A 24,369-nucleotide genomic window follows, 5' to 3' on the forward strand; every position below is an offset into this window, starting at 1 on the left:
ATTCATGACAGCCCGGCACAAACCAAGTCTGGAAAAAAGCATGGCTGCTCTGCCTTCATACACACAAACTCTTGAGCGTTGACAGGGAAATAAAATAGTATCTCCCACATCGAAAGGGTGCTTTTGTTTGCTGGGCTTTTCACAAACATCACATCCAATCTCATCATAACCGTGCATTAGACGGGCTGGTTTTATTGAGATGTGATGTGAAACTAATTCAAATTATGGGATCATTGCACAGAAGCAACTAGAAGAGAAAAATGAGAATAATAGATTCAAGGGAATATAAAAGCAGAGATCGTTATATATTTCTTGAGGGTTAGGACAATGTTTTATTTTTCTTTGTATTCTCCCTTTCCAAAAGCCCAAGACGGCACATTGCACATACTATGAATTAAGTATATATTTCTTAAGTGGTTTGACCAATTGACAAGATCCAGGAAGGAATGGTTAAAGCTAAATACGAATGCATGCAAAATATTTAATTTGGAAAAGTAATATTGAACTTAATCATATAAAATATGAAATTACATTTGGCTCCTGTGGGGGGAAAAAGTTGAATAAGATGTATTACATTTCTAAGCTTTTATATTACTACTAGAGGCCTGATGCACAAAATTTGTGCAAGAATAGGCCTTCCTTCCCCCTGCTGCTGGCACCGGCTTCCCTCTGGCACCAGGGACCTGGGCTTCCCTGGCAGCCCTGGCTTCATCCGGAAGGACATTCTGTCTAATTAGCATATTATGCTTTTATTATTACAGAAGATGGATAAAGGGAATTCAGGTTGGAAGTAACACTGCGAGATAAAAACCATATATTAATTTCTTAGCATATGGATGAGAATCTGCCATATGAGTTCCAAGTAGTGAAATTACTGTATGTGAACTTGAGAGTATTCATAAATAATGAATCAAGCTATGCTGCACGCACATGTGATCACTGGTTATCAGCAAAACTAAAAGTATATGCTCATGATCGCAATAGGAAAATTTACAGTCAGTATTTTTTAAGTATCAAGCACTGTTCTAGGCACTTGACGCTCTACATTCTACACAGTAGTTATTGCTGTTATGCTCTTTGTATTAAAATAATAACCGTGCACCTGGCTGGTGTGGCTCAGTGTTTGAGCATCGACCTATGAACCAGGAGGTCACGGTTAGATTCTGGTCAGGGCACATGCCCAGGTTGTGGGCTCGATCCCCAGTAGGGGGCATGCATCATCATTGATGTTCTCTCTCGCTCCCTCTTCCCTCCTCTCTGAAATCCATAAACAAAAAAAAATAAACAAATAAAATGGTTACTAGAGATGCTGAGTAAATTTCCACAGGTATGAAGCCTTGTAAGAGATATCTAGAGGAAAAACTGCTGAACACATTAGTAGTACCTGCCTATGAGATCAAGTTCATTTGAGACTGTATCGAGTGTCAGACAAGTCAAGCTATGGTCATGGTGGTAAGAACAGACTTTACTTCATCTCCACATAGCAAGTAACATTTCCTGGATATATTCTCTCTCTTCAGAGAGAAAAGCATGCCTGAAACTGACCCCCCCCACCACCACCACCCCTTTTTAAGGCCAATTGTCAATTTTTAGAGTTTTTATTCCTTTTTAACAAACAATGAAAATGAAGGTCAAAGAAGGTTAGTGATTTCCTATGAAAAGTTTAATGCGTACTTAAAACAACCATTTTCATAAATTACATAAACATCTAATGGCCATGCTGTGTACCTGAAACTAATATCACACTGAATGTCAACTGCCATTTAAAAAATAAAATAGGGGGAAATAAGCAATAAAGATAAAAACCACGATAGTTTAAGTTGAATTAACTTTCCATAATGTTCCCCCTTTTATCATAGATTATCTTGGAATTTCACGGGGCACAGACACAACATTGACACAGTTATCATTGGATTTTTCCCCCCTAAAATGTTGCCGAGTTTCAAAATGGGAGCATCATGTGTATTTGATTTGCTCCAGCGGTGAGCTGCTAGGACCACAGTCTTGAGAAGCGCCATTACTATTCTTAGAGGAGAACCCGAGAGCCAGTCGTAAAAGATATAAATGATGCTCCAAGGCAGCGAGGCCGAAGCTCGGGTAGCGTCCTGGCGTTGTGAAGAAGAAAAGTGGCCTCATAATAAAATCACGGCAATATTACTTCTCTCTCACCACAATATTTTCAATACTAATCTAAGCAATAAAAGTAATAGCAGGGCTAACACCACTGGCGATATTAAATTGAAATAGCAAATTGCAAAGCCGGTGAAATTGTTATCAGAGGGATTGATCTACAATGGAACCAATATTTCAGGCTCCCAAATAAATGGTCAATAAAGGGTGCCACACCATTGTGCAAGCATTACGATGGTGATTTACCAGAGATGTATTCCTGAAAAATATCTCGCCATCGGTCATAGGCCGGGGCAGGACACAAGGACCGAAAATGAAAATATACTTATTTTTATGTTCCAGTGGACTTCAGTTGTTCACAATACATTACTTAACTCATCCTAAAACAAACAAGCAAAAATAAAAAAACTAGACTCAATTTCAAGGGATGTTTATTTTATGGGAACCCATGGAAACATTAGACCTTAGCCAGAAATATTGCTTCTCTGTACAAATGTAGTCAATATAGTTAAGAGAGATTTAGGAACAATTCTTCATATATTACAAACTACAATTTTCTTAGATTCTACAATACGTTAGGAAGCATAAAGATTACTTTTATAGGACACTGAAAGCGAACAGAAATCTATGTATTTATTTACCATCAATGTCTATCATCCATCTTTCTTTTTTTCTTTCTTTTTTCTATCTATCTATCTATCTATCTATCTATCTATCTATCTATCTAATGTAATCTATCTCTTATATGCCTTGTAACTGTCCAGAGAGGCTACATTTTGCTGCTATAACAAATCATTCCAAAAATCCTAGATGCTTAAAACAACAACAATCTATTGCTCACCCAGATTTTAAAAAATATATTTTTATTGATTTCAGAGAGGAAGGGAGAGGGAAAGAGATAGAAACATCAATGATGGGAGAAAATCATTGATGGGCTGCCTGCTGCATGCCTCCCACTGGGGTTGGAGCTTCCCTCCTAGGCTGGGAATTGAACTGTGACCTTCTGGTTCAAAGGTTGAGGCTCAACCACTGAGCCACACCAGTCGGGCCACTTTGTCCCTTTCATGTTCCAAAGAGAGCTTATCTGTTTCTTTACCACGCAGCCAAACACATCCATCGACAATCAACCCATCTCGCTAAGGCTTTGCTTTGCAACTTCGTGGTAAGTGTCCCCTTACAAGTAATACCAATGCCAGCATCACCGAAGACAGCTTTGTTGGCACCCTTTCCAACTACACACCAGCTGGCCACTCGGCCAACCAATATCGTCTCTGTCATGGCAGTGTACCTCTCCTAAGATGCAACTTCTGTGGCAGTCAGCAGCAACAAGGTTATGCAGTGACCAAAAACCCAGATCCAACATAAGCTGAGTGTCTCATTATTTTACGACTCAATGTCAAACTATTTTAAAAAGCCCAATCTGTAACTTGTTGATACATATTTCTAATGAAAAATTTTTAAATTACCTAACAAATAATTGAAAGTCAGGAAGAATAATAAGTCTTGGTAATAGATCCCACCACCCATATTTACGACACTAAAACGCAAGGAACTCTGAGAAGCAAGCAAGGATTTACAATTCATTTGTCAACCAAGCCCAGATTCTTTTGGAAACAAACCTTTCCCAAAATACCAATAAGTTGGAATGTCATGTAACATGCCGTATTTGTATCACATTGTCATTCTAAACCCTGAAATAGTATAAATTCTGTAACACACACTCCCCTAAGGTTTTGCATATGACACTATGCACCTGCAATTCCTGGATCACACGGAACCATGGGATATCATGTAGGGCTGCTTGTACATTGCACATAGTACGTTAGCACACATCATGTCTCCCCATTTGTATTAAATTGAGATTTGTAACTTTTCCCGCATGCAATAGGTGTTTACTATCTTTCTCAACACCAGTGGTTGCTGTTGCAATTGTTAGTGTTATAACCCTCTGGATTCTAAAGACAATTAATTAGTGCAATAGCCTTTCATATAAGCAGTTATAACATCACACTTTGCAAGCACACATTTTTTGTCAATCAGACATCCATGTTTTATTATTATTTATGGCATCTAGGAAAGAGTGGAGAACATGTTTAGGGAATTAGGTTAAAATATGGACCCCAACCATACTGTCTGCTACATTTTTCTTACTGCCTTGAATTTCTATCAAGTCGGACCCCTGATTCACCTATAATTGTTTTGCTAGCACCGTGATAGAGATTGAATTTCATTTTCTTCCAGCCCACACCCATTACTCACACAGTATCTATACACGCATAGAAAGCCACTATGAAGCCAAAAGAAAACAGACTGGGTGGAAAAGAAATATTAAGTTGGATAGCCTAAATGATAAGCCAATATCTGAGTAATAAAAAAGTCCAGGGAACTTTAAGACCTATAAGGGAGGAAATGCATTTAACTTCAGCAGATTTTACTTCGTACAGAATCATCTGAAATATTTCCATGGATGAAATTTGGTTATCGGCTCCGCGGGAATAATGATATATCCTGACCTGAGCAGGCATCGACGGAATTACATCACACCCACCTTTCTCCTTCCTTTTATTCCAATGTCAGCATAATATTGAAAATGTCTCAGCAAACTCTTCCCCTTCATAACTTTAATAAGTAGATCTGCCAGGTGCAACACTAGCAGGAGGCCCGTAATGTATTTAAGTCTGGAAATGAGGCAATTATCTTTCAAAGTTCTGATTGGCTACGTGTTCCTTTCGGAGCCGGGCGATGAACTGATTTCGCTGGTGGCTTTCCGAGTAACCCTTGCACTCACACCTGCTCATTTTATTAAAACAGCGACGCCTTGCCAGGGGTGAGAAGGGGATCTTGGGCGTAGAAGCTGCGACAGCTTGGTACCCTCCCCCCCCCCCCCCCCCCCCGCGCCAACTCTTCCTATTGATTACATTTCCTGACAGTCACCTGGGGAAGTTAATGACTAGCCAGGCAATTAACACCCTTGCAAAATCATAAAGAAAACATAATTATATTGAGAACTCATGGAGACTGTTTGTAATCTTAAATGCGATATTCCCAGGTTTCTGCATGGCTATGGCAACCCACATCTTGACATTCTCTCCTGTCTGCACCCCTCAACCCAGTGTCTGTCTGAGACTACAAGCAGCCCTTATTAATGATCTACTTCCCTATTTTAAAGGACCAAAAAGAATCCCCAGTTTTCGTCAATCTAATTAAACGTTCCCATGGAGCCGCTCAACGAAAACAAGGTAATGTCTGCCTTGCATATAAAGTGAGTCATCTTTCTAGGAAAACGGATCTGCAGTGAGAAAGATGCCTTATCTAATATCAGCTGGTGATCATGTTAAAGCAAATGTCTGCTTTCTCCGTGGCAGGGTGGTAGCTCAACGAAGATACTCTGGAGCCAGACCATGCAGGCACCTTGGGGAGGGTACTCGCCGTACCTGTGACCCAGTTTCCTGTTCTGTAAAGGGGAATAATGGGTTTGCAATGGTCGGTTTTATTAACGTTAACCTGAATCTGCACACCTAGCAGTTGGTGATATCAAAGGCAATAAAATGAAAAGAAGAGAACAACAAAAATATCGGACTCATGGTTGAGTTGCCCCTTGCGTTTTGTGGTCCCCAGCCTGGCTCCCATCCTGCTTGCTTTATCTATCATGTCCGAGTTTTGCGCTGAACTCTAGAGTTTTAGCAAGAGGAATAGAGAACAATGCTGCTAAGCCCTTTGATGTTTTTCTTCACTATCACAAACCCACACTTAAAGAAAAAAGACTGAATCTCTGAGCTATCATCATCTCATTTGTCAGTTTTGTATTGGTAGAAAGTTGACTGAACTGGTATAGCAATCTTTCCCCTAATTCTAGGAGGATATAACTACAGATAGAAATAAGGAACACAGCCCTGCTGGGGTGGAGTGTTGACTTATGAAAGAGGAGGTCACGTTTTGATTCCTAGTCAGGACACATGCCCAGGTTTCAGGTTCAATCCCTAGTAGGGGGCCCGCAGGAGGCAGCCACTCAATGATTCTCTCTCATCATTGATGATTCTCTTTCTCACTCTCCCTTCTTCTGATATCAATAAAAATATATTTTAGAAAAAGAAATAATGAACACATAACTGTCTGCTACATTTTTCTTACTGCCTTGAATTTCTATCATGCCATCTATTAGATGACATTAGTCAAGTTTCAAGATCTGGACCTAAAAATGTAGTTGTACCAATCATCTATATAAGCCTAAGCAACCATTATGACCAGTTGACTGAACGACCAGTCGACCAATCACTATGACATACACTGACCACTAGGAGGAAGACGCTCAATGCAGGAGCTGCCCCCTGGTGGTCAGTGCACTCCCACAGTCAACCTCCCATGGTCCCTCCCCCAGCTGGTGAGCCCCAATCATCCCTGATCACCAGCCAGGCTGAGGGACCCCACCCGTGCACGAATTCATGCACTGGGCCTCTAGTATGTGAAAATGGAATTGATTGGAGATGTCTGATGACATAAATGTCTGGTCTACCAGCGGAAGAAATACCATTTAAAAAACATTTAAAAGTAAAAATTTTCAAATACATTTGTTGAACACCTACTCTTTCCCCAGACCCAAGCCAAAAACATTTGTTGTGACTTTAATGCACTATAACAAAGTCCACGTCTTTCCACGAGGGAGGATGCTGAAAATGTTGAGACCGGGCCAAAAGTTCAGATACCATGAGTGGTTCTCATTTACAAGCTCTGTCCCGAGTGCCTTTCCAAAAATATCCACATGCTATTCCCTGGCACCTGTAAATATGATCTTAACTGAAAAGTACATCTTCGCAGATATGATCAAGTTAAGTCTTGCCGAAACCGGTTTGGCTCAGTGGATAGAGCGTCGGCCTGCGGACTGAAAGGTCCCAGGTTCGATTCCGGTCAAGGGCATGTACCTGGGTTGCGGGCACATCCCCAGTAGGAGATGTGCAGGAGGCAGCTGATCGATGTTTCTCTCTCATCGATGTTTCTCTCTATCTCTCTCCCTTCCTCTCTGTAAAAAGTCAATAGAATATATTTAAAAAAAAAAAAAGTTAAGTCTTGACCTTGACCAAGATGGCCTTCACAGTCCCTTCAGCGAGTCTAAACCTTAAGACAGGTTTCTTTTGGAATATAGGTCCCTGATATGGTCTGAATATATTGCCCCCAAATTCATATGTTGAAATCCTAACCCCCAAGGTGATGGGGTTGCTTATATAACAAATATCTAAGACTGAGGAAGTGGCTCTTCACCAGACTCTGGATCTGCTGGGGCCTGAACTTGGACTTCTCACGGGCCACCTCGATGGGAAATGAACTTTGGTTGGTTGTAAGCCACACTACCGAGGACGTTTTTGCCATGGCAGTCCCAACGGACTAAGGCAGCCCCTGACTTCTCTTTACTGAGAGCATTTACTTGAGGAAACTTGCAATTGTAAATTCTTCCTCTGCCCCTTCGAGATGTAAATCTTATCCCAGCGTCTAGACAGGTTTACAACCCGGGAATGTCTTTCTCAAGGACCTGGGAGCCATCCCTGTGAAATATAACCATCGGGAAAGAGAGAGAGCCCATCTCTCACCCTCTGTGGGAAGATAAGAGCCCACTAATCACCAATTAGCAAACACAGATGACCTGGTAACACTGGCTGACCCCCCACCCCCCCGACTTGTCCTCTGCTATTTTTTTCCTCCAGCAGCTCCGTGGTCGGCAAACTGCGGCTCAAGAGCCACATGCGGCTCTTTGGCCCCTTGAGTGTGGCTCTTCCTAAGCCTTAGGAGTACCCTAATTAAGTTAATAGCAATGTACCTACCTATATAGTTTAAGTTTTAAAAAAATGGCTCTCAAAAGAAATTTCAATCATTGCTCTGTTGACTGAGTTTGCCGACCACTGCATCCAGCACTTAAAATTTCTACCACCTTTTGTTGAAGCTGAATTGAGACCCATCTCTGTCTTCCATGTTAATAGTCTTAAATACGACCTTCCTTGCCCTTTTAATTTATCTGTAGCAAGTTTTTCTTTGACAACATGGGGTGATTAATCTGGTTTATTGAAACAGGCTCTGAAGGCTATACCAGTGATTTTTTTTTTAATTGCAACTTTTTAAAAAATACATATTTTTTATTTCAGAAAGGAAGTGATAGAAAGAGATAGAAACATTAATGATGGGAGCCATAATTGATTGCTTGCCTCCTGTACACCCCCTACGGAGGATCGAGCCCCCAAGCTGGGCATGTGCCCTGACTGGGAATCCAACCTTGACCTCCTGGTTCATAGGTCAACACTCAACCACAGAGCCATGCTGGCCGGGCCATCCCCATGATCTTATAGTGGAGAGGTGGAGGGAGATGACATATGGAAGAGGAGGAAGGTGGCCTCAAAGGCAGAGGTTGGAGTGATGGGGTCAGAAGTCAAGAAAGACTGGCAGCAACCGGAGCTGGAAAAAGCAAGGGTATTTTTCTCTCCCCTAGGGCAGTGGTCGGCAAACTCATTAGTCAACAGAGCCAAATATCAACAGTACAACGATTGAAATTTCTTTTGAGAGCCAAATTTTTTAAACTTAAACTATATGGGTAGGTACATTGTTATTAACTTAATTAGGGTACTCCTAAGGCTTAGGAAGAGCCACACTCAAGGGGCCAAAGAGCCGCATGTGGCTCTCGAGCTGCAGTTTGCCGACCACTGCCCTAGAACATCCAGAGAAAGAGGAAGGTCCTGTCGACACCTTGATTTTCTACCTTTCTGGTTGTTTTAAGCCACCAAGTTTGTGGTAATCTGTTACAGCGGCCCGATGCAATTAAGAGAGTGATCAAAAATCAGTTTTATTTATATGTGTCCTTTTATAATTACGATCATTAACCTATTGTAAAAAATGTTAATTCCACTTAAAACAGTTTAGATCGAGACCACTCTCTGAGCAAGGCAAGGCCATGCAAGTACCATATGTTGACAACTGCGTGCTGTTTTCTTAACAAAAAGTAGTAGTAAATGAAAGCAGTCCTATTATTTTGTTTTAGCAGAAAATCTGGAGTGTGTTTTTTTTTCCCTAAGTACTATTGTTAAATGATAGAATTGGGATAAGCCACTTAAGCACCTGTTTTTAAGGAGAATGCTATTTAAGCAGATTCATCCGGCTAGAGTCCTGGAAATACTAATGGAATTCACCAGTTTAGGATAAATGGCTTCAGTATGGATTTTTGATAAGAAAACAGCTGCTCGTCTAGAAGTAGTGGTAGCTCAAGTCGGAAGGGCATGGGATCTGTCTGTTCTGGAAGATATGATATGCAGGGAACAGATGGTTAACATAAATAATTCAAAATAGCTCTCTAGTCGCTTCTCCGGGTAAAAACAATGCGTGGAACTGTGTGTACAAGGTTACTTGGAACTCCTCGGCATGCAAATGATTTCTGTTCCCTTTCCAGGCTCCCTTTCCATATGCAATTTAAAAGCAAAACAAACGTTTTCATGATGTATGTGCGAGTTCTCTAAATTCAACACGGGCAACAACATCACAAACAACATATATAGCAACGCCGTCCTATGAGCAATCACTAAATCCAGATCTCTGATGTAGAACAGCTGAGGCTAAGACGCAGACTATTTGAGGCTCCCTTATCTCACACGTCGGTTCAATGACACCCAGAAATAATATCCAAAATAAATAAGTAAAATCAACTTTTGCATAGTATTTGATAGTTTACAAATATTTTTCTACATGACGTCGTAGAGCCAGCGGTTCTCAACCTGTGGGTCGCGACCCCTTTGGCGGTCGAATGACCCTTTCACAGGGGTCGCCTAAGACCATCCTGCATATCAGATATTTACATTACGATTCATAACAGTAGCAACATTATAGTTATGAAGTAGCAACGAAAATAATTTGATGGTTGGGTCACAACATGAGGAACTGTATTTAAAGGGCCAGAAGGTTGAGAACCACTATTAGATGGTTAGACAGACAGGAGCAGAGCCAGGACGATGGGCCAGGAACAGGAGGTCACCAGGCGGACACGCCCAGGCGCCTAGCAATGGAAGATCAATTGTAGGGTGGGGCCTCGCCCCCGGGCTGACCTCTCCTCCCCTAGTATATGCCGGTCAGGCAGTTTGGCCCCCCTGACCTTTCCTCCCGAGAGATAACATCTAGGCCTCAGTTGTATTTCAGCTCCAGGCCCCAGAGAAGCAAGGAAACCAGCCACAGCTGGACATCAGAACCAGGTGCATGGAGTAATGACCCCTGCCCTCGTGCCCCCCAACCAATCAGTGGAGACCGTAACCCTGAAAGGACACCTGGAAAGCTGCTGAATGTTCTATTGAGACCTTCCCCTGGGGCCCCCCTAAGATCTCACCCTTAAAGCCCTAAAGCCCTTAGCATGGAGGACCCAGTGCCTCTCCCTCCTGGGAGCAGGCCCTGCCTTTTTCTCCCCCTCCCTCTCCCCCCAGGCACAGTACGGAGGTTGCAGAACCCAGGTTTGGTCAGACCCCACCTGGTCCCCTTCCACCACCTCCATCATATACTCCATCTCACCCCGAAGCTTCACGATCCTACTGAATATTTAAATTGTATGCGGAACTTTTTATGTGTCCCTTGTTAATTACTCTGATTTTTCTTCTCTTCCCAAAAAAGATTGAAAAATTGACAGTGGCCCAGAGCGCTGGGCGTCCGGGGTCTGTCTCCTGCTCCAACAGTGTTTGGATGGGACAGACCCAGGGACACCAATGCTCCCAGCCTCCGGCCACTCTCCTGCGTCTCATCCAGTCGCCACCTTCACAGCCACCTCCCAGACCAGCCAACACACGGGTTTCCTTTCTGCCTTAACCCCTTATGCACAACAACCACGCGCTCCCTCCCAAGTTCGTCAGAATTACTCCACCACCGAGGCGGAGGCCCCGTCACCCGCCTGGCCACCTGCCTCTGCGGGCCCCACACCCACCTCTCTCTGGGCTTCTGTTTCCACCGAGGGTGTGGCTCTCAAGGGCGGGGGCCGCGTCTACTGCAAGTTGGCGGAGAAGAAGCTGAGGGCCTGAGCGTCTTAAAGATGCTACACCAGCGCGGTGGCCGCATTCTCTTCCAGGACGTGCGGAGGCCCCCCAAGGTGAGTGGACAAAACTGAGGGCCACGGAAGCCGCCTTGGCCTTGGAGAGGAGCCTGCGCCAGGCCCTTTTGTAGCTACAGGCCCTGTTCTCCCCGTGCAGACCCGCGTCCCCGTGACCTCCTGCAGGTGAGACTCATCAGGAAGATGGGCCGCACCTGCCTCAGCTCCACAGGAGGCCCCCAGGCTGGGCTGGGCGAGTAGCACAACCAGGAGCCTGTGAAGCCCAGAGGCTTTTGGGGGGCCCCTCTGCACCCCCTGGTGTCTTGTTTTTACCCAAGAAGCCGTCTCCCATGCATTGGACCTAATGAAACAATAAAGCTTTTTACAGAAAAAAAAGAGAGAGAAAGAAAAAGAAAAATTGACAGTGTCTTTTCTTTTACTTCCAATTAGCCAATGTACCACATGTGTGAAGAATGTCTTTCTCCTGCCCCATAGAAAGACAGACACATACTCCAATTTCCGCCTTCATCCATGGCCATAGCCCTCATGGCATGCTTCATAGCGCCCCCTCTCCTGCTTAATTAAGTCTCCTCTTCATCATTGCATTCCCTTTGGTGTGACATTAGGCCTTGCGACTTTTCCAATCAAGGAATATTTACCAGAATCTGTTTGTCCTCAATCTACCGCTTTAAGGTTCTCCTTCTTTTCATAACTAAAGTTCTTCAAAACATGGCTTTGCTCTTTCCACTCAGTTATTCTGAAGCTGGTGTTCAGTACATACAACCCATGACTCTGGATCTGTCATATGTTCTCAGTCCCAAGCATTTCATGCCCAGGGACGGTTGTTGGCGGTCGAGATGAGCATCTGCTCTAGGTCCTGGGGGCTCTTCTCCTTCCCCATGACCCCTCTCTGCCGTCCTCTGACCCAGGTGGTTAACTGTGATAGACTCCAACCCCGTAAAGAAGAAATGGCATCTACAACTGAGGCATGACCCCAGCTCTGCCTTCCACCTGCAGTCATGCTTCTCTGGGGCGTAGATTCTGTTCCTTTAGGGCCCAGCGGTTCTCAACCTGTGGGGTCGCGACCCCTTTGGCAGTCGGATGACCCTTTCACAGGGGTCGCCTAAGACCATCCTGCATATCAGATATTTACATGACGATTCATAACAGTAGCAACATGACAGTGATGAAGTAGCAACGAAAATAATGTTATGGTTGGGTCACAACATGAGGAACTGTATTTAAAGGGCCAGAAGGTTGAGAACCACTGTCATAGACACAGACAACAATATAGTGGTTTGGTTCCCAGAGAGAAAAGGGGGGGGGGTGTCGGTGGGGTGGTGGGAAGTAAAAGAAGGTAAAGAGGGGATACATGGTGGTAGAAGGAGACTTGACTTGGGGTGGTGAACATACAATGCAATATTTGCAGATGATGTTTTATAGAACTATACACCTGAAACCTATATAATCTACTAACCAATGTCACCCCAATAAATTCAAAAATAAACAAATCAACATGAGACAGATTAACAACCACAACAAAAGGCCACTGTGATGCCACTGGCCTACCAACAGCGCCCTGTCCTCTGGTGTCACTTGCTATCATTAGTCAGGTATGTCACTAGCTGAAGCATACAGGGTCAGCCTTCTCCTGTGCTATACATCAAATTGCATCAATTGGCTGCCTCCTGTGCGCCCCCTACAGGGATGGAGCCTGCAACACAGGCATGTGCCTTAACCAGGAATTGAACTGTGACCTCCTGGTTCATAGGTTGATGCTCAACCACTGAGCCATCACAGCTGAGCATGGATATAATACTTTTCAATGCAGGGTAATCCATTAAAGAAAACATATGTATTCAAGAATGTTCTGCTTCATTGTAAATCTGTCTTGGATTCTTTCAAGCAACATGGGATAGAGTTAGGATGAAGAGAGAGCAAAGAACATTTTTTAAAAGACACACACGACAAATGTATTTCTCTTTAAGACAAAAAAAAATCGGTTTCTTACAACTTCAACTAACTAGATCCCTCTGCAGCTCTCCACCCTCCAGGGAAGGATTGTCACGTCCTAGAATGTTATCATCAAAGCTGACTCGGAATTTAAAAAAACGCCGAGAAGTTCAAGCATTGTTTTAAAGATTGAGCAGATGTACTTTGTCCTCGGAGACCTTCTTGATGGTAAATACCTTGTATTTCATCCGAGAATTTCCAAGTGTTAGTATGCATTTTAACAGAAAGGAAGATATCAGGACAGAAAAGAATGATCAAGGAGAGAACTCGGGGCATGTTGGTGTTTTATCTGTGGCCGCTCGGTGCACATTTTGGAATAAATTTCAAACTGAAACACCGGCCAGTCGACATTTTGCACAGAAATAAGAATATCCAATCAGAAGTAGCAGAATTTGTTGCAAAGTGGCATTTATCATTCAGACTGGCCTTGAGGGCATTTAAATAGAATTGTTAATTATATTATATGGTAATAACCCTTTTTTGAAAAAAAAATAAAATGTTAAAATGGTTGGGCATACAGATATCATTTCAGTTTGGTATTAATTAGAAATAAAATGGGATCTCATTTTGGGAAGAAGAAGAATGAAGTGGACCAAGCGAATTGCTAGAATCCATATGGAATTTTTCTCCCATTCCAGGGAAACCGTAGTGTGCTTTCGGACTGGGTTCTACTATCGGCCCTCTTCTGCTAAAATCAACACATCAATAAACAACCAAAAGCCGATGAGTAATAAGAAACCAAAAAAGACTTTATTTTTAGTCCATGTTGGAATCAGATTCCAAAAAAGCTCAGAGAGTGCAGCAACGGCAGAAATGTGAAAACAGAGTGAAGGTCAGCAGGTACTTGAGAGAAAAGTGTGTGTGTGTGTGTGTGTGTGCACGTGTGTGTGCGCGCGCGCGCGCGTGTGTGTGAGAAAATAAAAATAAAAAGAGGGGATCTGACTTACCAGCAGACTATGTGAAAAATCTATAAAAAACATTTTTTAATCAAGTTTTATTGTTCTGCTGTGGGAGTATTTGAGTATTCCCTTTATTTTTATTTTATTATTTTATTTTATTTTATTTTTATTTCCGAGAGGAAGGGAGAGGAAGAGAAACATCAATGATGAGAGAGAATCACTGATCTACTGCCTCCTGCACGCTTCCCACTGGGGATTGATCCAGCAATCCGGGCACATTCCCTGACCAAGAATTGAACCAGGACCTCCTGGTTCATGGGTCTACCCTCAACCACTGAGCCACACCAGCTGGGCTATTTAAAAATATTTTTATCACAACTCAATGTGCCTGAACAATATGACATAGTTGCCAAAAAGTTAATGGATTTCTTAGTCTGCGTAATATATAGAATAAAGATAATTGTTTTATGTAACATTAAAGAATCCACATTCATAACACTGTGTTCTGTTTAGTTCTGAATTCCACCAACAAACCGACATTATTCCAAGAGGGTTACAAGGTAGGCCAATGGGTTAGAAATAAAGATCACCTAAGAGAGTAGGAATATGAGATTCCTTAACACACATACAGGGGAGGTGGGAGAATTATGCAAATACCTGAAGGCTGCCCCCTGGAGGAGGGAGTGGACACTGCATGTGTATGGAGAAGAAACCATATTGGACAAAGGTTAGAGCCACAAATATTTTAGCACACGGCACCATTATGCTACTTTTGCAGAAAAGTGAGGAATAAATACAATTTCAAAATAAACAAGAGTCATCTCCCCCCATCTCTCTCTCTCTCTCTCTCTCTCTCTCTCTCTCTCTCTCTCTCTCTCTCTCTCTTGGTTAATCCTCACCCAAGGATATTTTCCCATTGATTTTTAGAGAGAGTGGGAGGGAGAGGGAGAGACAGAGAGAAACATTGATGTGAGAGAGACACATTGACTGGTTGCCTCCTGCACGTGCCCCGACCAGGTCCAGGGAACCTGCAACCAAGGTACTGCCCTTGATCGGAATCGAACCCGGGACCCTTAAGTCCGCAGACCAATGCTCTATCCACTGAGCCAAACCCTCTAAGGCAGTGATGGCGAACCTATGACACGTGTACACATGAACTCATTTTTCTGGTTGATTTTTCTTTGTTAAATGGCATTTAAATATATAAAATAAATATCAAAAATATACATCTTTGTTTTACTATGCTTGCAAATATCAAAGAATTTCTATATGTGACACGGCACCAGAGTTAAGTTAGGGTTTTTCAAAATGCTGACACGCCGACTCAAAAGGTTCGCCATCACTGCTCTAGGGCAAGAGTCATCTTCTAATGACAGGGCTCCAACTCATGCTCCTGGGCTTTGCTTTGTGGTTCAGAGAGCTCCCCACCCCTGGAAACAGGAGTGAAATTATCAACTCGACACTGTGTAGAGCAGAGGATTCCCCACCAGGCAGGAGGCTTGACAGACCGGACTCGAGAGCCAGCCCCGGTTAGTTTTATGAGTTGAGATGCGTCTTTGAGCTCCCGCGGTGCCTGGGGACATTTGTCTTGCTCCTCTGTGTGTGTGTTATCTTGCATAGCCAGGGCGACAAATTTGGCCAACCTTCCCGGGATGATACTTGCTGGGAGTTCACACAACACAGCTACCTGACGATCTGACATAAGGCCACACATTTGTTTAGCTGCCAATTAACTTCCGGATCTTTCCGCTCACACTTTGTCAACTCCTTAAACGAGGTGCTGACTGTTGCCAGCAAAAGGGCCATTTCTTCCTCACCTCACGGCTGGCTGCTAAGTCATACTAGCAAGATAACAAACATTAAACTAGACCCTCCGTGACAGGCCCTGTAGCCACTTGGTGGATGCTCTGTGCGTGCTGTAGGTGTCAGCATAGTGTTGTCTGTGTCTGTGTGTCATGTATGCAACCATGTAAAAATTCTCTGAATATACAGTATGAGTTATTAATCTTCCTTCCCCAATGTCTATGTCTACTTAAAAAAACAAAAACCTGACATTAAAACACAGAAACAAATAAAACACTGAATAAAGTCCCCATTTATGCTAGTTCGGTGATACTGAATCAATGATGAATGATTGGTTTCCACTTAACCTTGATAGTTGACCAAATTATAGGTTCTAGTAACAACGGCCTCTGATAGCATTAAAACAAACATCTCTAGAGAGGTAACTTTTCTCAATAAATAAATTCAAAGTAATGGAAAAAGCACTCTTTGTAATCAATCGCCTGTATTGTTCATGCTCTTCATATCTGAGCGATAGAAAAAAAAGACCCCCCCAAAATCTCTCACAATCCTGAGGTAAAGACAAAACAAAACAATATAACAGGTAAAGTGTTTTTGGTGCTTAGCACTGCTCTTTTGAATATGCCTGTTGAAAAGACCAAGTTCAGCTTTGGTGACATTCCAAGAGGCAGGGAACGAGGCAGATTCAGTCAAAGTCGGGGCAGCGCCTGGCTGCGCATATATTCGATCCTGTTCATCAATCAATCAATCAACATATATTGTGATGTACAACGTGTCTACGAAATAGAGCACAGTTTACCAGTTTTCATCTATACTAATAAAAGGGTAATATGCTGATTAGATCAGATAGACCTGACGTCTTCCAGATGTCCTTCCGGATGTCCTTCTAGACAAAGCCACAGTCACTATGAGGGCCAAGGGCTGGCACCAGTGCGGGAGAGGCAGCGACGCAGGCCAGTCTAACGCTATGGCCCCTTCTGCAGAGGCAGTGGGAGAGGGGGCTGCATGGGCCCGGTCCTGGTGCCACGCCTCTACAGAGGCTGAATGGGGTGCAACCTGCTGTGCCTCAACCTCCCACAGCCCCTCCCTGAGCTGCCCTGGCCCCAGATCGCCCCCCACCCACCAGTGGGCGGGGGAGGGCCAGTGTTAAGAAGTGAGGGCCAAGGGCTGGCAGCTGCAGCAGCCGGCAGTGGCAGCAGCAGTGGGGTGATGGGGGCAGCACCTTCCCCTGATTGGCCGGTTGCCTCCCGCAGAGGGAGGCCAGAGGCAGCAGCAGCTGCAGGGTGATGGGGGTGGCGCCTTCCCCTGATTGCCCAGTCACCTCCTGCAGGCCTAAGCCATCAGTAGGACATCCCCTGAGGGCTCCCAGGCTGTGAGAGGGGGCAGGCCGGGCTGAGAAACCCTCCCCTCCAGTGCACGGATTTTCATGTCCCAGGCCTCTAGTGTAATGATAAAATGAAATATGCTGGCCTGGCCGGTGTGGCCCAGTTGTTGAGCATCAACCTATGAACTAGGAGGTCATGGTTTGATTCCCAGTCAAGGCACATGCCTGGGTTGTGGGCTTCATCCCGTGTGGGGCATTCAGGAGGCAGCTGATCAGTGATTCTCTCTCATCATTGATGTTTCTATCTCTCTCTCCCGCTCCCTTCCTCTCTGAAATCAGTAAAAAAAAATAAAAAAATAAAAATAAATATGTTGTTCTCTGCCCTCAAAAAAACATCGAACCCTGTACAGGCAGTTGAGATGTAGGACCTGATCTAGGAATGGAAATACATCAGGCAAAGAGGAGCAGGTAGATGGCATCTGGCAGAAAGCCCTTGGGAGCTAAATCAGGAATCCTTGCATAAGACACTTGCTTGACACTCTACAGCCATCTTCTTTCAGATGATGTTAGGAAATTAACTGAAGTACAGGATAAAATTTGGTGATGGCAAAGGTGATATTCATAACATATTAAATAGGATACAGCCAGGCATTGATGAATCAGAGCAGACACACTGACCAATGGGAGCAAACAGCAGTGAAAACCAAATTGGTTTTGATATATTAGTATGAAAGCTGAACATTGTCTCCTGCTGGGGATACCTGTAAGTTACAGCAGAGCCAATGAGCAGATTATCACAGTAAATTAAAACTTACATAAATATTTTAAGAATCATCATTAGAGACTTGATTTTATGAAAAGCTTCCATTCTTTCCCTTACTCCTATATTCTAATTACCAATCCCCATAAAACAGTTATGCTATAAATATAAGCATATGATGGCCAAAGATCTTCACCCATGAGGATGCAATATTATATGTGATAGTTAATTTTGAATAATAATTTTATACCTAGTTCCTCTAAGCTAAATAAGGTAACCAAATAACAAATGAGATAGCAGAAGTTTTAAGAGATTAAATGACTTACTAATGATCACATGGCTTGCTACTGATAAAGTTTGTTTATCTGATGCCCAACTACTGAGTTTCGACAAAACGATGGCTACAATGGATTGAATGTGTCAAAGTTCACATAACAAAATAGTCTACATCGCCTTTCCCGGACTATGAAACTCCAGATACCAAGAGTAAACCATATAGTCCCACCTACGATTACGTGGTGAGATGACAGAGAATATGTTTTTAGTTGCCGGTTTCTGAAAAACCAACCCTGGCTGACAGGTTGGCTGTCCACCAACATTCTGGGTCGTCTTCTCTTCCAGGCACATGGCATAATGGCATCTGTCTCCTTTGAAATTAGACTTGGCCATAAAAAGTGATCGTAATCAATTCCTGGCAAGTCACCTAAGAGCCGCAATGATTTACTGCTCTCTTTCTACTGCCTCCATTCCCAAATCATCCCAGATAGGACATTTCTTCAGCCGGACTCGAGGTGAGAACAGGGCAATGCAAAGACTCCCGTTCACCTGTGTGGACTTGTGGTCTGAGCAAGAAATGAATGGAGCCCTGACCGGTTTGGCTCAGTGGATAGAGCGTCGGCCTGCGGACTGAAAGGTCCCAGGTTCGATTCCGGTCAAGGGCATGTACCTCGGTTGTGGGCACATTCCCAGTAGGGGGTGTGCAGGAGGCAGCTGATGGATGTTTCTAACTCTCTATCCCTCTCCCTTCCTCTCTGTAAAAAATCAATAAAATATTTAAAAAAAAAAAAGAAATGAATGGAGTTTCTATCTGAGATGCTAGGGGAGTTTGCTATTCCAGTACCGCCAAGCTGATCTTGACTTAGACAGCAATGGGGCTGCAAATGGAGGGGGAGACTGTGCTGAGGAAAGCCATGACTTTGATGTGGTGGATGGTGGGTGTGTCCAGGACACTCTATAAGAGGCTGGGATGAGGGCAATCCTCCTTGTGTGGAAACGGCTGGTCAAACTGTTGTCTGTGGTCACTGGGGAATGAAGGTCATGTGCCCAGCGAATTCACAGAACCAGGGGAGACGTCAGGAAGCTCAGGGACACTGGAAAAACCCAGCGAGGTATCAGAGATGTCACACAATCCATTCTTGTATTGACGAAAGCAACAGAATGACTGACATGTGAGCTCAAAAGCAGGCAAGGTTCCAATGCCGAAAGCACGCAGAAATACACAAAGCGCCATGTGTGTTTTTGGTGAAATACTGAATAACCATCCATAAAAGCAATCCCATGTCCATTTGAAAGAAGAAGAAGACAAAGCTAGTAAAATCCCTCCCAAGAATGATCTTTTCAACACGGCAATTCCTTGGGCCAAGTCGCAGTGTGGCGTTAAAACCCAGGTCTTACCTGACTCCTCAAAGTCACTATTGTAGGCTTTCCAGGTCTCGGTTATCCGAAGCAGATTCTCTTCCATGGCTTGGATGTCCATGGAGGGGCAGTTGCATTCTGGGAATCTGGGGCCACACTGACACCAGCAGTCATTGTCCTTGCAGATGAATTCTCCCTCGGAGTTGCAGGCGATGTAGCTCAGAGCTGCCTGCACAAAACGCTCCTGAAGATAGTCGGGGAGGAGAGCCTGCAGGCCTTAAAGAGCAAACACAGCAAACAAGTTTGCTTTGATAAAGAAAAAAAAGCTTAATACATATTTACAACTAGAGACCCCATGCACATAGGGTCCATAGGCCTGGCTAGCAGTAAGGGCCGATTGGGGCCTTCCGGCTGCCGGCTGGGGCCTTCCTTCATTCCACGCTGCCCCCTGGCGGTCAGCACACGTCATAGCGAGTGACTGCACTCCCAAGGGGGCACTTTGCATATTAGCCTTTTATATATATAGATAGCCAAAAAGGTCAAAGACTCAGTGTATTGAGATATGGATTGATGCATGTTGAACATGATCCCTGGAAAATTATCCAACTCCACAAAATTGCAAATATTTATAACTCTTTGCACCATATGCTGACTCCATGCACTGTGCAAGAAGCCCAGTAAATATAGACGTGCTCAACCCCTCAGACTATCTGATTTTGTTTTTTGAACTTACTTGATTGGCTCTCTGACTTATTTGATCAGAATGTTTGGTTATTTTTCCCTCATGTAGAATCATCTACATTGTAGGTAGAGACTGTCTACCCTTGAAAAGGGAGGCAGGTGTTTATTCTGCATCACTTGATTTCTAACAGTTTTCAGTATTTTCTTTTGTTGTTGTTTTTCTTTGTTAATTCTCCCCCGAGGATATTTTCCATTGATTTTTAGAGACAGTGGAAAGGAGGAAGAGAGGCAGAGAGAGAGAGAGAAGCATCAATATGAGAGAGACACATCGATTGGTTGCCTCTCGCTAGCACCCAACAGGGCCAGGGATCCAGCCTGCAACCTACATGTCCTTGACCGGAATCGAACTTGGGACCCTTCTGTCCCAGGACTGATGCTCTATCCACTGAGCAACACTGGCTAGGGCAAGCCCCAGTGGGGGAGCATGCAGGAGGCAGCCTATCAATGATTCTCTCTCATCACTGATGTTTCAACCTCTCTCGCCCTCTCCCTTTCTCTCTGAAATTAATAAATATATTTTTTAAGAATGTTGTTTCAATTTCAGCATTTATTGCTACACAGGAAAATTTAATAAGAAGGCTAAACATTCAAACTAATCAGTAGATGAAAATAAACATAACAGTAAGGGGAAATTTGACCAACACATAGTTGTTATTTACTCTAAAACTGGATTTTTACACTTACATTTCCTTTATTTAAAAAAAGCCAATGTTTGACCCTTCATCATTATCTATGAGGTACATTTAATAAAAACAAAGAATTAGTATTGAGAGAAAAATGTATGTTGGTGTAAAACTGAATATGTAAATACAGTTCGCGCTTACGCAATTGAAGAAGGCAGACCAGAAAAGAACAACTCAGAATTACTCCTTTGATCAGTCGGCAGGATTTAGACAACGTGCCAACACCAACACTTTCCTGAACTTATTCAAACTAGTGCATGTTTATTCATAACCTTTCACTGTCCGAATGAATGAGCAATATGCATACACACGAGCATTTCAGAAACAATCTAGGCTTGTTAAAAGTTATTATTTTTTAGAACCCCCTATTAAATTATTTCAAATAGAAAAAGATGGTAATTTACTAGCATTATCACATAATCTATCTTTATAGTGGAAAATATAAATAGCAGAATGTATGTATTCTCAAGTACATTTCTAGTTGTCAGAAGACAAATGCAGCCATAACAGCCATATGTATTTATTTGTAAAATGTCAACAGTTCATGTTACACCATGAATAAGTATGTTTACAACTTTTACCAGAATCTATAAGAAAAAAATATAAAGCTGCCTGGTCAGCATGGCTCCGAGGTTGAGCGTTGAGCTATGAACCAGGAGGTCACGGTTTGATTCCCAGTCAGGGCACATGCCCGGGTTTCAGGCTCGATACCCAGTAGTGGGTGTGCAGAAGGCAGTCGATCAATGATTCTCTCTCATCATTGATGTTTCTCTCTCTCTCTCTCCCTTCCTCTCTGAAATTAATAAAAATATTTTTTTAAAAAAAGAAAAAATGCAAAACTCAGGCAGACCTATGAAAACACTGCTCCTTGTTGAGCCAGTGAGAACCGTAAGGAAGTAAAATACTATCATGAAAAATTTTCAATCGCTAGAGATAATTTAAGGAGTACAGTGAATTTTGACATTTCCGTCATCTTCTCTAGAATGCTCGTATCAGCTCAAAATTTGGGAAATTGGCCTTTTATGAGAATTTTAAAAGCCCAGCACTGCACACGGGGCTGGTAACTAAAGAAGAAAGTCATCACAGTGGGAGAGTTGCCATCGAGGCCCATGGAGAATGAGTGTTACTTACATACCTTGCAACTGAATCTTATTCTCAGGACTCTGGACCAGAACAGAGCTGACAGAATCTAGGTTGTCATAGTTACTGCAGCCCAGGGGACCCGTCCGTGTTTCTGTTACCTGCCCAAAAAAACACACCAACTTTATTATGTAACTCAGGCTTGACCATGCTCTCTGGGTTCAATGGAGTTGTCACACAGGGACAGCATACATTGGACAGGAAACATCACGGAATGGTCCAGGATCTGATCCACAGCAGCCATCCACACCTCCAGACACAAAGCAGGCAGGTGACTCTCTTTGTCATTCTACTTTCTTCCCTTGGGCCAGGCATACATCTCCTAGGGAATCGTGGATGCCCTCTTTGGTCAAAAGCATCACTCACAAAAGGTCAACAATTTTACCCGAGCTATGACAAGGGCATGCTCCTTTATGTAGAGAGCAAGTTTTGACTCATATAAGAATTGTTTTTTGTTGGTTCATTTTTCCTCAGTGAATCAGAACTATCTACCAGGCTACTGTCTAAAAACTGACTTAAGTGTTTTATTCTTCTGCTTAAAAATCTACAAATATCCCCTCTTTTATGGTGACAACAAAGTCTAAACTCTTCTGTGCGGCTTCCACTTACCCAGTTACCCGCACGACAATCATGAACTATTTTAAACTTCCCTTAAATGGTTGGAGCAGGTTCAAGAAACATTGACAATGTCAACTATATTTTAAATCATGATATTAATTGTGTATAATGCACCAAGTACGATGCTTATTATTGTGTGGAGATGCAAGGAAATTGAGCATTGATATGCTCTTGAATTTTTCACTTGAGGACTCACAGCATTTGTGGTATTTGAATACCTTACTCACTTATCTTACCATAAAGTCTCCTTTATGTTTCATTATGGCAATGATTAAATGACTTTGCAATCCTCTCTTTACATTAACTTTACTTATTTAACTGTAAACTCCCTATTCAGAATTACACACGGTAGGAATTCAAGAATGGTGAACTAAATCGATGAGTAAATATTTTATTTTTAGTTAGAAATCTTTATTACAAAACAATACTGACATTTATTTATTAAACTTTTTGGGGGGAAACCTCTAAGAAAATGCAGCAGGGCCAGCCTATGTAAATTTCTAAAACTCATCTGGCCTCACCATTCATATGCAAATGAGGTCCCTGGAGCCCAGGGAGGTTGGCCAGCGGGTATCATGTAAGGAAATGACAGCTGGACCTGGGACCTGAACCTCCGACTCATGAATCAAATGCCCATTCAGAAATCAGCCTGGCTTTCTAACCTCCATACGTAAGTGTTTGAAACTTTACTTGCCTTGATCAATCTAATGCATCCCCATTCATCCTGTCTCTATCTCTCTCTCCCTGTCTCGCAATAAAGTTACAGTAAAGCACAATTTAATTGGTCTAGATTGCTGTGCAAGTCTCTTAGAATGGGGGTCTATCTTGGGTCATTGTCATGAACAATAAATATTGCTATAAATGTGCTTGTGCCTATACTTCGAAGACCAAATGCACTGGCTTTTATTCCGAGTATCAATTTACTAGTGCTTTCAAGTAGAAATTCCCACCCATTCTTATATTACTCTACACTAGACTTCTAAAAAAGTAAAATATGTGTTGATTAGGTTCTGTTATATCCTAAAGCAGTATGCTTGTTGATCTTTTACAATTACATATGCTTAAAGCTATCAAACTAATAAAAGCTTTAGAAAATGTTGATGCTACAATATATATGTAACTTATACACGACTATATAAATCGTATATATGATATAATATGTATGTTAAATTAATTATATATGATTATCTCACTAGATGATACTAAAACAATTTATATATATAACTATATAAATTTTAGATATGTTTTAATTAAATATATATGATAACTATATCACATGTTATCAATCTATAATAATAAAAACATAATATGCTAATTAGACCAGACGTCCTTCCAGATGTCCTTCTGGATGACCTTCTGGACAAAGTTGGGGCTGCAAGGGAAGCCTGGGTCCGGGGTGCCAGAGGGAAGCCGATGCCGGCAGCTGGGGGAAGGAAGGCCTACTCTTGCACGAATTTCGTGCATCAGGCCTCTAGTTTATATATAATTATATATATGATTATAAATTACATTGAATAATTAGAAATTATATAACTATATAATCTGTTTCTTCAAATGGGAATATTAAGTTTGAAGATATTCTTACCATT

The 24,369-nt window shown here is 42.7% G+C and overlaps 1 protein-coding gene across 2 annotated transcripts in view; it reads right to left on the reverse strand.

Moving 5' to 3' along the window:
* Positions 1–24,369, reverse strand: part of BRINP3 (BMP/retinoic acid inducible neural specific 3) — a 147,732-nt gene that overhangs the window by 35,303 nt on the left and 88,060 nt on the right. For both annotated transcript variants that reach the window (XM_023758597.1, XM_014460549.2), the window contains 2 exons: positions 22,158–22,263; positions 19,638–19,874 (listed from right to left, as the gene is read on the reverse strand). In XM_023758597.1, coding sequence (XP_023614365.1) covers positions 19,638–19,874; positions 22,158–22,263 — 343 coding nt within the window. The remainder of the gene's footprint in view (positions 1–19,637; positions 19,875–22,157; positions 22,264–24,369) is intronic.

Source organism: Myotis lucifugus, unplaced genomic scaffold, assembly GCF_000147115.1.
Source record: "Myotis lucifugus unplaced genomic scaffold, Myoluc2.0 scaffold_133, whole genome shotgun sequence".
NCBI lineage: Eukaryota > Metazoa > Chordata > Mammalia > Chiroptera > Vespertilionidae > Myotis > Myotis lucifugus.